At 30.7% G+C, this 13,603-nt stretch overlaps 1 protein-coding gene and 1 pseudogene across 1 annotated transcript; both read left to right on the plus strand.

Annotated features, from left to right (window-relative positions):
• Positions 1-1,785: 1,785 nt before the first annotated feature.
• LOC132937270 (uncharacterized) lies at positions 1,786-13,102 on the plus strand (annotated as a pseudogene).
• On the plus strand, positions 4,554-6,835 carry LOC132937071 (uncharacterized). The gene is made up of 2 exons (XM_061003902.1): positions 4,554-4,837; positions 4,918-6,835. The coding sequence occupies exon 2, from the start codon at positions 4,922-4,924 to the stop codon at positions 6,791-6,793; it is 1,872 nt and encodes a 623-aa protein (XP_060859885.1). The 5' UTR covers positions 4,554-4,837; positions 4,918-4,921; the 3' UTR covers positions 6,794-6,835.
• Positions 13,103-13,603: the final 501 nt, after the last annotated feature.

Genomic DNA, 13,603 nt, shown 5'->3' on the forward strand with positions numbered 1-13,603 from the left:
TCATTTTTGTAATTTAGAAGAATTTTGTCAACATTTCAACTTTAGACGCTCATAAAAAAACTATTGTGGATGTTAGCTCAACTTTTTTTAAATGTCCACAAACAACTTCTGAATAACGTTGTATTACGTTTTCCGACCATAGGAATTTCTTATGTCTATAAATATATCAAAAATAATCAAAATATTTTTAATATTTAATGGTGTATAGAAAATGGTAATCAAAAACACACGGTGAAAATGTTAAGTATTTACGGTATTTAATTAAATCAAAAGAAGTAAATCGATTTAGTCAGAAATTGGTTTTGCTTAAACAATCCCGTTTTTCCTTAATTCTTTTTTTGTTTTTCCCAAAGTTGTTGACAACTACTGTGAATTTTAAATTTTGACTTCTGAAAAATACCAACTAGATTTACTTCGAAAATTGAAGCTTTCTCTCTACTAGGAAAATGTTTACAGAAAGACACAAAAACACACATTAATAAAATAAATACATTCATTGCTCCGCTCAAAATCTAAAATACATTAAATTGTAAATTATTTGTCAAGTATAAATTGTTTTTTTCAATCTTACTAGGAACCACTTATAAATATTAACTGTAGATGAAAAAGTAACGTAATTCACCCGAACGCCATTCATTCAAAAAACTTCGTTTACCTAACTTGGTTAGTTACTAACGCAATTCATGTGTCCTCGAGATTTATAACTTTTAAGTTACCAGTGTGGCAGTGACTCATAAGCGCAATTAGGGAATTTCAATGGGAGGCCCCGGCTTCAGCCCTACCATTTTTTAAATAAAAATTATAAGTTGAGGCTTTGTTCCCATACCTTTTTTTTTTTTTTTTTTTTTTTAACGGGCGAAGCTGTGACGGGTCGGCTAGTTATTTATAGTTATAATCACTAACAGCTATAATGTTGCAAGATAAATTAAATTAATAAAAAACCACAATTATATAAAATAATAAATGTACACAATTTTATTTTAATTAATATTTACAAAATTTAATTAATTCTTTTTTGTGTTTTTGCAAAATCATTTAAGACCGATTTCACATCAATATTTATGTATTTTTCTGTACTAAGTAATAAAGACCAAACTACTAAAATGAAATTGATATCTATTGTCTACATTATCGTGCTAAATACAAACATACAACTAAAACTATTAATATTATTTCCGATAATAGTGATTGGTATTTATCGTTTATATGTAATTATGAAGTATACACTGTACAAATCGTTCAAAATCTCTAAACAATTTTTATAAAATACGAGAATACCCTTAATTTTTATAAAGTATTTTTTTTTAAATTTATTTTTTATGTATTATGCACATTGCACCTACTACGACATAGGTCATATTTAAATTTTTTTCTTTACAAAAATTACATTAATACGATAAGAAATCCGGGGGGGGGGCTGAATTCACATTAGGGGGCTTAGCCCCTCCCCCCCAAGCCCCACCCCATTTGCGCCTATGAGTCACTGCAGCAGTGTCCATGCAACCAAGTTTGTATCACAGACCTCGTTCATATTTCGCAAATGATGTGATATGTCCATCTATAAGCATTAACGCGTATATTACACTATAGTCTATACTATATAATAGACTATAACAATGAATATCTATTGATAAATAGGTAACTATAGACATTATAGAGAACTGAACATACTTTATAGTTCAATACATAATAATATAATTGACAGTTGTACCTACGTATTCGAATCGCATCAAACATTAAATTTACTGTTCAATGATAAGTTAAGCTGTTAAGTACGTAAGATTAATGATTCATTAATATACTTTCTCCTTCTCTAGACACAAGCTGGAAATGCATTTAATATTTTTCAAAGGGTCGTGTCAAACAATTTACGAAGCTGAATCAACAAAAAATGGTTTTATAACGTTGGCATATTTATTTAACGTAAGTAAATATACTGAAAATGACCCTACCGCCGCCTACAAAGCTACCTTCCTATACTGCGATGTATAATTATAATTTAAGTGGTGTTTCACAAAGGTAATTTTCTTTAGCTAGTGTATTACTAGAACTACTGTATTACTTTTACTTTATAACTTTTTCTTTTTGTACCAATGCTGTTATTATTTGTTACCTAGACTCATAGGTGCAAATAGGGGTGGGGGGCTTTAGGGTTTAAGCCCCCCCCCCAAAATTTTCATAGCCTCCCAAACATTTCCTACATTTTGTTTTGAGCTTATTCAATATTATCAAAGTAAGGCTCTAGCCTTTAACCCCCCCCCCCCAAAAAAAAAACCCCCAAATGCTATTTGCGTCTTACCAAGCATATATGTACCTAGTATCTACTAACCACCTAATACCTACATATAATGGGAAATATCTAACATCTATAAGCGAGTGATAGCGAACATATGACACACGGGTCACTGAATGATACGTTGGAGTTTCCAAAAAAATATTTTGTAAATTCAAAATGTGTATATTAATACATAAGAATAAATACTTGGGTAGGTATATATCCTTTAAGAAAAATTCAGTTTGTAAAGAAATACCTACCAAACAAAAAAAAAATGTAACATAATATGTTTTGTTAATGTTCCACGAAGGTTGATAGGTACCTACTATGAATACCCAACAATATCAAAAAACTTATAATAACTTAGCATACATTTTTTGTACTTTCATATATTTAGTATTTTAGTCCCTTGACCATTTTTTCCCTTTGTGTTATCGCAGCCGAGGTAGGAACTGCATTGTCTGCATTAGCATTACTTCCACCTAGTCCCTTTACTATCTACATGTGCAGAACTGTCGGTACAAGGTATCTATAACAAACTTTCCAACTTTCAAAGCACCCATGCAGTAGGTAGAGGTATATGATAATATAAAATATATATGTGGATATAATGTATATATATATTTACAAAGGATGTTTTATATTATGTGATAATATCTCTATAGTTTATCCGTTATCGTCTATATTACATTAATCTTACAATGACCGAAAAGTTAAGACGCTTACCAATATAATAAGTACAAATGTACAATAACAGTATAACTTACTGCACAGTTTGACTAAACTATGCAAAGCAGTATTACTTATACATATTTATATTTTATCTACACCCTACTTCTGAAAACCATTTAAGTTAACTTTCTAATGGAAATCTACGAAATAAATTATACATTATACAATATGTCAATAAACCTATTACCTAAGTGTAGTTCTGTTGGTTTGTTTAAGTGAGAAGGTAGTTGAAAAATTGATTTTGATTGATCTCTATTTAAAAAAAAATTAATAACTAGGTTGGCAGTTAATGTTGTATATTCCATATTCCAAAATACCTACCTACCTACTTATTGAATATTGATGCATCATGCATACATAATACAGGGGGGTAAACCACTAGTCAATTTTTTGTACACCAGACTTCCAACCATGTGTACTTCCATGTATTTCCGTATACTTCCAAGTACTTCCATGTGCTTCCAAGTACTTCCATGTACTTCCAAGTACTTCCATGTATTTCCGTATACTTCCAAGTACTTCCATGTATTTCCGTATACTTCCAAGTACTTCCATATAATTCCAAGTATTTCCATACATTACTTTCTAATACTTCTATGTATATTTCTAAATATTTTAATATACCTAGGTATAATTATCTTTCTAAATACTTTCAACATGTTATACATAACATGTTAAAATATTTTAGTACAATTTAATTAAATTTATTAGAAGCTTAAGTAACTGTTTGAAGTATCTATAATTTCACATCTGATAATCCAAAAAACTCTTTAGATTTCATATATTAGGTAATTAAAAAAGTATTATACTTGATAGGGCAAAAAGCCAAAGAATATTAGTATACAAGTACTATACTATACTAAAAATACATTAAACCGATGTTCAAGTATAGTTAATCAAAATGTATTTTTATCAGGTTTGAACAAATAAGTTTATTAGTGTTAAATGCAAGTTTTAAGTAAGTACAGATTTAACACTTATATTAAAATGAATAAAATGTAGTTCTTTAGATATTAACAGGTACATACTTGTGCAGTTGTGCTATAACTATAACAAAAAAAAATGTTGAATACAAATTTAGATTCTACAATTCTACATATAACTGAAATAAAAGTAAACAATATGTACCTACTAATTGAAATAATAATAATAATTATTATAGATGAAAGAAATGTATTTTGCCTTTAGTTGTATTTTTTAATACAAAATATAAAAATTCATTACTTGTAACTATATTACTTAATTTTATGTTTAGAACTAGGTATTGATTAATAATTAAATAATTTATAAAAAGAGAAAAACCAAAAACTATTTAAATGAAATAAAAATTATAAATACATATCTTATCAATTTAAAACAAATTAAAAACATTGTAACTAGGTAACAATAATAATTATTTAAATTTTTTATATAGTTTCATTATATTACATTTATCTGATCTTTTAATATCGAATGGATTACAACCGATCAAAGAAATTGGTCCATAAAATATGTATTTTTGAGGTACCGTGTTTGTGGGTGAATAGAAACTGATGGGTGAATAGAAACAAAATTTCGAAATAAGTTTCATTGACCAATAACTACGGTCTAAGTATAACTATTTTTATAAGTTGTTGATGTATTACATTAGTTATGTTATGAAGAATCGAATTCAATTGATACATTTTTACCTCCATAATAATTGTCGATAAGAAAATTGATAAGAGTAAAAATTATTTTACCTCCAAAGAATGTGTATCAACTTTGTTATCATGGTTCTCGTGAACAAATTGTGATAACTCCAAAATTTTTTTTTTCACTTTTCGGCGTTGTTGTGGAGAATTAATTAACGTAAGTATCAATCCTGTTTAATGAATTGCTGATTTTTTATAATTTTTTTAATCATAACATTTTGTTTTATGGGTGAATAGAAACATGCCAAAAGTATATAAGCCAGATCCGCGCGGCAAGCGTTATCAAAAACCTAACAAATCTGATTTAACTAATGCTGTTGCTGCTGTCAAATTCAAGAAGATGTCCTACAGAGAAGCTGAGTCAGTTTACGGTATCAATTATTCAGTTATTTACAGACATGTTAAAAACCCGGAGATCAAAACACAAGGAGGCCAAACATCACTTTCTAAAGAAGAAGAGAATTTAATTGTATCAGGTATTTTGTTATGCGCTGAATGGGGTTATCCGTTTGGCAGATTCGATTTAAGATTATTAGTTAATGGATACCTTGAACGCCGGGGAAAAAAGGTTAAAAGGTTTAAAAATGGTACTATGCCTGGTCGAGATTGGGCAGATAGTTTTCTCACCAGACATAAAAATATTTTAGCTGTTAGAATGTGTCAGAATATAAAACGTTCTCGGGCAGGTGTTACAAGAAGTACAATCAATTCATATTTTGATAACCTTACAAATTCACTTGATAGTGTACCACCATCTAATATATTAAATTACGATGAAACAAACTTAACAGATGACCCCGGTCGTCGAAAAATTATAACTAAACGTGGTACAAAGTATCCAGAAAGGGTAATGAATAGTAGTAAAACATCAAATTCTATCATGTTTGCTGGTACGGCAGATGGTATATTGCTCCCACCTTATACTGTTTATAAGGCAAAAACAATATCTGACAGTTGGCGCTTAGGTGGTCCAAAAGGATCAAGATATGCATCAAGCCAATCTGGATGGTTTGACAGTTACTCATTTGATGACTGGATTAAAAGTATTGCTATACCATACTTGAAAAAATTACCTGGGAGAAAGATATTAATTGGTGACAATTTATCCAGTCACATTTCAATGGAATCAATTAAAGCTTGTAAAGAACATAATATTTCATTTGTTTTTTTACCTGCAAACTCTACTCATCTTACCCAGCCACTTGATGTTGCCTTTTTTAGGCCACTGAAGTGTCATTGGCGTATTATAATGGAAAACTGGAAAAATGGGGATGGAAGGAATGAGTGTTCGGTACCTAAAGATCGTTTTCCACGACTTCTCAATATTTTGATGAAAAAAATATCAGAAAATTGTGCTAATAATTTAAAATCGGGTTTCGAAAAATGTGGAATATACCCTCTAAATCGTGACAAGGTATTAAATATGTTGCCAGTAGAATATGATGACCCAGATGTTTCTGATCATGTCAACAGTAGTTTAAAAGAATTTTTAAAAACTATGAGAAGTCCTGAAACAACAAATGTGCGTCAAAAGAGAAAAAAATTGAATGTTCAACCAGGACAAAGTGTTGAGGTTGTGAGGAGTTCTAATTCTGAACATGAAGATCAATCTGATTCTTCCAGTACAGTTGACCAACCAGAAGATGTTGTTGATTCTATTATATCCCCAGCAGTAATTTCAGATGATAGCTCAGATGAAGAAGATGATAGCTCATATGAAGAAGATGATGGTGATGTAAATATTGAGACTTTACCACATGTTATAAAATACAATCAACGTTTTGACAATGTCCATCCTATTTCTCAAATGGCTGATGTAAAAGATGGAATGTGGTTACTAGTTAGTTTCGAGGTCATATCAAAAAAAACAACAACTAGTAAGAAAATTTATAAGTATTATATTTGTAAAGTTTTAAAATGTGATCATGGTGAGTTTATTGGTACATCTTTAAGAAACATCAATACAAGAGACCATTTTGGATTTATATATGGGTTCCCAAATGTTACAGACGAATTTACATTTAGTTTCTTCCAAATAATTGGTAAGCTGGATGACCCTAAACCATATAAAAGAGGTTTATTTAAATTTAAAATTAACTACAAATCATTATAAGTATTTGTTATATAAATTGTACATTTGTACTTACCTATATTCTCAATACCAAGGTGGGTATGTTTAAAGTATCCAAAGAAGGCTTTACTTTAATAAGTTAATATAAGAAAAATAAAGGCTATTAAATTCAAAGACTGAATTTATTATTTTATTTGTTAAATTGCTTAAAATGTTGTTTTGTAAGTTTATATAATTAAATTAGTTAATATAAGAAACTTAAAAAGACTATTAAATTCAAAGACTGAATTTATTATTTTATTTGTTAAATTGTTTAAACTGTTGTTTTGTAAGTTTATATAATTAAATTAGTTAATATAAGAAACTTAAAAAGACTATTAAATTCAAAGACTGAATTTATTATTTTATTTGTTAAATTGTTTAAACCGTTGTTTTGTAAGTTTATATAACTAAATTAGTTAATATAAGAAACTTAAAAAGACTATTAAATTCAAAGACAGAATAAATTATTTTAATTGTTAAATAAAAAAAAATACTGTTATTAAAATAAAATATGTTTAAAATGTTGTTTTTCATAAAATAAAGGCTATAAGTAAGTTATTTGAACGCCTTTTTTTTTAAAAAATTCAAAATTATGTTTCTATTCAACCTCAATACAGTTGAATAACAAATTCTATGAAAACTAAGCAGCTGTTTTTTTTCACCCACACCTGCGGGTGAATAGAAACAGCGTACTTAAAAAAATTTATAAAATCAAATTTTATAGTTGGATAACCGTTGAAAATTCTATCATGTAGTACTCGGTGAGACCCAAATTTTGATGTAATTCACAGCATTGTACATATTTTAGATCCAGAGATATAACACCTGAAAGGTGTAAACCTGTTTCTATTCACCCACAATTACGGTACTAATTGTAAATCGTCGACTTTAGGCCATTTAAACTTATCCAACTCTGCTTTTAAAAATTTTATTTTACAATTATTTTCTGTTATTTCGAGAATACGACCAATATACCATCCACTGTCGTATATGATAGCATAATATTTTTCAGTTTGAAGTGATATTGTACTATCATTTTGACTGCTTTCGGAAGATTCAGTGTCTGGAGAATCGGCATATTTTATTACTTCATTTCGTGAATCTTCTGAAGAATCTTCATCAGTAGTAACTTTTTTCTTTTTGGTCAGTGTATAGGCAGGTGGTATTTTATTTTCAGGGCTAGTTTTCGATGATTTTTTGTTCATTCTACATTCGTAATTAATTTTAAACCGCCGCAACCGATCACTGCTGACCCGATCTCTTGGTTTTTCTAATAGCCAACAAAGTGATGATTTTTTTATAATCGTTGACTTATTATTTGCTAAACTTATTTTCACAAAAGGTGAATCTATAGGAATATCATTTTTGTTGTCACTACATGAATATTTGTTTAAAATTTGTTCACTGAAATCTTGAAGATTTAGGGAACTACCACAATTCAATATCTCGCTAATATTATTAACATCTTCAGCAAAATCTAAGTAGTCTGTTTCATTAATTAATTTGCTATGTGATAAATCCGCATTAAATTCTTCTTCAATTACTTTATCTTTTTCTCTGTTAGTTTTGTTAAAAAATAATGGCTTTTCAAAAACTAAATCTTTGTTTACAATCATTCCAATATGAGTTTCAGCGAATTCCTTTGCATCATTGAAACTTCTATGTATAATATTTAAAATAGTATTATTAGAAAAATATGAGAAATCTGTTTCTACTGTTTTAGTTGATGTTTTCTCTCGAGTAAATTTAATGTCTATTTTTGAATTTAATAATTCAGCTTTAATTTCGTTTATTGATTCAATATGTTTAAGTCTTGACATAATATCTTTCATAGAAAAGTTAACAACAGTAGAGTAAGTACTTGTAAGTGACCAAGTTGCTCTGAAAAATTGCTCACACGTTTGGCTGCTAAAATTCCATATCGTAAAGTTCGGTACAAGAGAAATTGATTGAATATCCGCGTGAATATCCAATGTTGTAATTCAAATGCTCATAAAATATATAATTTAACTTTCCGGTAGACATTTTTTATTTGATCATAGATTTAAAATGATAAATTTTTATGAATTTCTAACTCAAAATAAATTGCAAATTTTCGTGATTTTTAGGGTGATTTTTACGTATTTTGTCAAAATTTGAACTTTCAATGCTTATTAAAAAAAATATGACTATAAAAAAAATGTATTTTAAATATTTTTTAACTACTGTTATAACAATATATTAGGAGCCGTGCTTTTATATAATATAACCGATAAAATTTGATTGTAATTTATAACAAAAAACTAAAAAGATTGAAAATTACAAATGTATTTAAATAACTAAAAAACTTAAATACTAAATAAATTAAACTACATTTATTTAATAAATTTCATCATTTATAATGAGTAAGTATGGTAATAAAGGGCTGATAATAGTACTTAAGCTATTAAATATAAAATTTAATGTCAGCGACGACAATTTGAAATATTTTGAGTTCAAGAGTAAAAACTAAAAATTGATTATTTTCGTAATATTTATCTCAATGTATGTCCCCATCACTAATTATTTTTATAAATATCTGGAAAATGAATACATTTGTTTGAAATAAAACCATACAGTATAGGATAACCAGTCACCACAAAGTATAATAAAGCAATGTGTATATTTCACATTTATAAATATAAATAAAAACAGGCAAAAAGTGCTGAAAACAGATCACGCAAAATTATTAAACATGTATTTTTTTTTTAGTTTCAAATAATAGTCTGTATTTCAATTTTTAAACTTATTTTGAATTATTCTAGATAATAATAAGGTAATAATATGTAGTGTTGATTATTGTATCATACTGTTTTAAAATTTATTTTAATTATACTAAATCGAAATTCCATTACTATACAACTTATCTAAATTCTACCTATTACATATTTATAATATAATTATATATTCTACTGACATATTATAGTTATTATATTTTATTTAAAACCTAACATTGAGTAAATAAATCTTTAAAACTTACCAATTGATATAAAATAATTTGAAAAACTGTGGAAAAATTAACTTGTGTGCTGTATACCTCGGTGTAGACATCAGTGTACATACAACGGACACGACTTCGATCGGACTGGAGACGACTAAGCAAATAATACTAAGCCAAACCCAACCATATTTATTTATAGCCAAGTTTAACCATATTTATTTAAAACTGGTATAATTCAATTATTTTTAGAAATATTTTGTTCAAAATGAAGAGTTATTATTAATTACTCAAGCCAAAATTATTTAATAATACAATAAACAGGGCAATAAACACATCACATACCTACATAATATTATTATTATGAGAGCATGGTAGCTGCAAAACACCGTTTCTTGTCAAGTTTACTTTTAGATTGAACAATATAGACATACGTTCTTTACTTGCTGTCTTAATCACTCCAAATAAAGTTAAATAATAATTGTTTAATATCGGTACTTCCGCGTACTTCCACATATTTCCGAGTACTTCCACGTACTTCCGAGTACTTCCACGTACTTCCGAGTACTTCCACGTACTTCCGAGTACTTCCAAGTACTTCCAAGTACTTCCACGTACTTCCACGGACTTCCGTGTACTTCCTAATACTTCCAAAGTATTTCCTAATATGTGTACACCTACTTCCACTAGTGGTTTACCCCCCTCATAATACCTATGTGCATAATCTTAATTATTAACTATTAAGTAGGTAGTGGTATCCCAGACAGCATTTTGTAATGATAATATTATAATATTATTCGTTATTGCAATGTTATAATAATATTTTTAAACAAAAAATTGCTGTCTGTGTATATACATTATACCAATATTACAATTACATGTATAATATAAATAACTAATAGTTAGCATTATCAATATAATATAATATATGTGATTTACAAATTATAATAGATAAGTATTTAATATTTCATAGGAAGTCACAGAAAACCAACACTTCGGTATAGATCATATAACTAAATATTTGAGCAATGTGCGAACATCAGGACAAACCGCTGGAATACCCGTTTTTCCGTTAAGCATTTTGGTTCATGACCAACCAGGTGAGTATTTTACGTACTTCGGAAAAATCGATAAACGCGGATGCAAGTGTGGTATAACCCAATGGATAGTATTTACCAAACCGTGTGATGTTAATCGTGAACAGGTACATACACATCACCTAAATACCTAGGTATACCCGGTTTATATAAGAAATATCCGAGTATACATAATATTACATAGTATTATATACTCATTACTCATATTATTAGTAAATTTATCGTATAAGTAGGTAGGTCGACAGTCGTATCAGTGTATCAACCGCACCTTTCTTCGAAAATAAAAATACCTACCTGCCTAATATTACAGTTTTAGTAGATAGTTAGAATGTAAGATATTTGCGTAAATCTGATTGTGTCGTATGATAAATGCTCTTATTTTCTCTTTGTATAAAAATAACGAGTTGACTTTTCAAAATTTTGAAAAATGCAACAACCAGATTTCATGTATTATATAGTTATAGGGTAGATAGCTTTCAGTATTGAATTTACCGCTGTCAACATCGAAACTCCACCACAACTACAGAGTCCGAGTGTCAGGGTCTATCATTCGCTTCGCTCAGAATCTAAAAATCTGTACAATATTGCAAAATATGTGGATCTACTGCCTGTTATGAACCACATCACCAGTAATCATTATATACCTATCTATAAAATATATAGTAGGTATTAAATGTTATCACACTTAAAACAAATTTATTTTGATTTTTGAGGTCCGAACTCCGAGTACAACTATTCATTGTTGTTATTACCTTACATTCTACCGGCAGGCGGAAGACCATTCAAATTAAAAAATTTCGAACACAACAACCTTAAAGTTGCACTTTTGCCACTGGCCCACACTAAATTTTTGTACGGAGTGTCAACATTTTTTACAGCATACCACCTATCATTTAATTAATATCCAAAAAAAAATATTTTTATCAATTTTGTTACACTTTATTATTATAATAATATTTTTAAATTCTTAATAGTTATTACTTATTAGTTATTAGTAAGTTCATCTCATAATTAAATAATCTACCGGTCATCCATAACCCATTTCAATAAGGATATCGGTCACTCGGTCGTCACCCCTTTACCCCTCAAATTAGTAATTCGAGTGCGCCACTGACATTCGCTATGCCTATAATACCTATAATCTACAAAAAAAACAATGTATCTGTTAAAAACGTATAAATAATTAAAAATTATAATATATAAATAAAAAAATAATAATTAATGTACCTATTTTGTACTTTCCGTATGTGGCTTGCGTTTCAGGTGGATCAGTTCAGTTGCATGCTGAACAAGCTCGGGCACGCGATCAAACAAAATTACCGGAAGGCCAACCCGGTGCCACCCGGCAACAAAACTCGTCCCTATCTCGTAGTGTTAGACGTCCATGGCAGCAGCTCGACAGACCTCGACGTTCGTGGCAGCAGCACGACGGACCTCGACGTTCGTGACAGCAGCTCAACGGACCTCGACGTTCTTGGCAGCAGCACGACGGACCTCGACGTTCGTGACAGCAGCTCGACGGACCTCAACGTTCGTAACAGCAGCTCGACGGACCTCGACGTTCGTGGCAGAAGCACGACGGACCTCCACGTTCGTGACAGCAGCTCGACGGACCTCGACGTTCATGGCAGCAGCACGACGGACCTCGACGTTCGTGGGAGCAGCACGACGGACCTCAACGTTCGTGACAGCAGCTCGACGGACCTCGACGTTCATGGCAGCAGCACGACGGACCTCGACGTTCATGGCTGCAGCACGACGGACCTCGACGTTCATGGCAGCAGCACGACGGACCTCGACGTTCATGGCTGCAGCACGACGGACCTCGACGTTCATGGCAGCAGCACGACGGACCTCGACGTTCGTGGCAGCAGCACGACGGACCTCAACGTTCATGGCAGCAGCACGACGGACCTCAACGTTGTACCGGCGGAGGTGGTAGTGGCAGTGGCAGCCAGATCACGTTCCAGCAAACTACGGGAGACTTCGAGACGCCGATCGTTGGCCGTCATCGCATCGGCAGAAGGCGGCAATTCAAGTAGGACCCTGTGCGCCAAGGACACCAAAACGCAACTTTTGCGGCGAACGTTTAACCTAAACAAATTCTCCACCCACAAGCACTCGCCACCATCTGCGAAGACGATTGTCATACGTAACAGTAGACAGTCCGAACGCGTGCAGACGGCCGATGCCGAAACCGAGAACGATTTGCGGCCGACGTTATCGTTCAACGCGACCAGACCGTCGTGGAAGTAAATTGCAAATAGGTACATGTGTTACGTACCAAGGTTTACGACCAATTATTGTTAAAAGTGTTATAACCTACCTGTTATGTTATATACATTAATTGATATAATAACGTTTATACTTTTTCAATTTTATACGACCTTGATCTTGGCCCTTTTTACCTAACGTGCCTGCATTAGTAGTTTCTTCTCATTAAGGACCTAAAGTATTGACAAAATTAATGTTAGTTAACGTTGTCCGATTTTGATTCTGAAAAAAAATTTGATCTCACCAGAAAATATTGTCTATGGATCCTACTATACTATACTATAAAATTAAAATTAATATTAAAAACGGAAAATGTTTCGTACGATCTACAGACATTTTTCTGCTGAATTCAAATATTTTTTCAGAATCAAAATCAGACAACGTTAACTAAATATAATTTTGTCAAAACAAATGTATGTTTTTGTAAAATTCGTGTAGTGAAATTTATATAGTTAACGAGTTATTGACATGTGCATGCGCGTA

The sequence above is a fragment of the Metopolophium dirhodum genome, chromosome 1 (genome assembly GCF_019925205.1).
Source record: "Metopolophium dirhodum isolate CAU chromosome 1, ASM1992520v1, whole genome shotgun sequence".
In the NCBI taxonomy this organism is placed as follows: Eukaryota; Metazoa; Arthropoda; class Insecta; order Hemiptera; family Aphididae; genus Metopolophium; species Metopolophium dirhodum.

Coding starts and splice junctions, on each gene's coding strand:
- LOC132937071 (XM_061003902.1), top strand. CDS start 4,922: ATGCCAAAAGTATATAAGCCAGATCCGCGCGGCAAGCGTTATCAAAAA.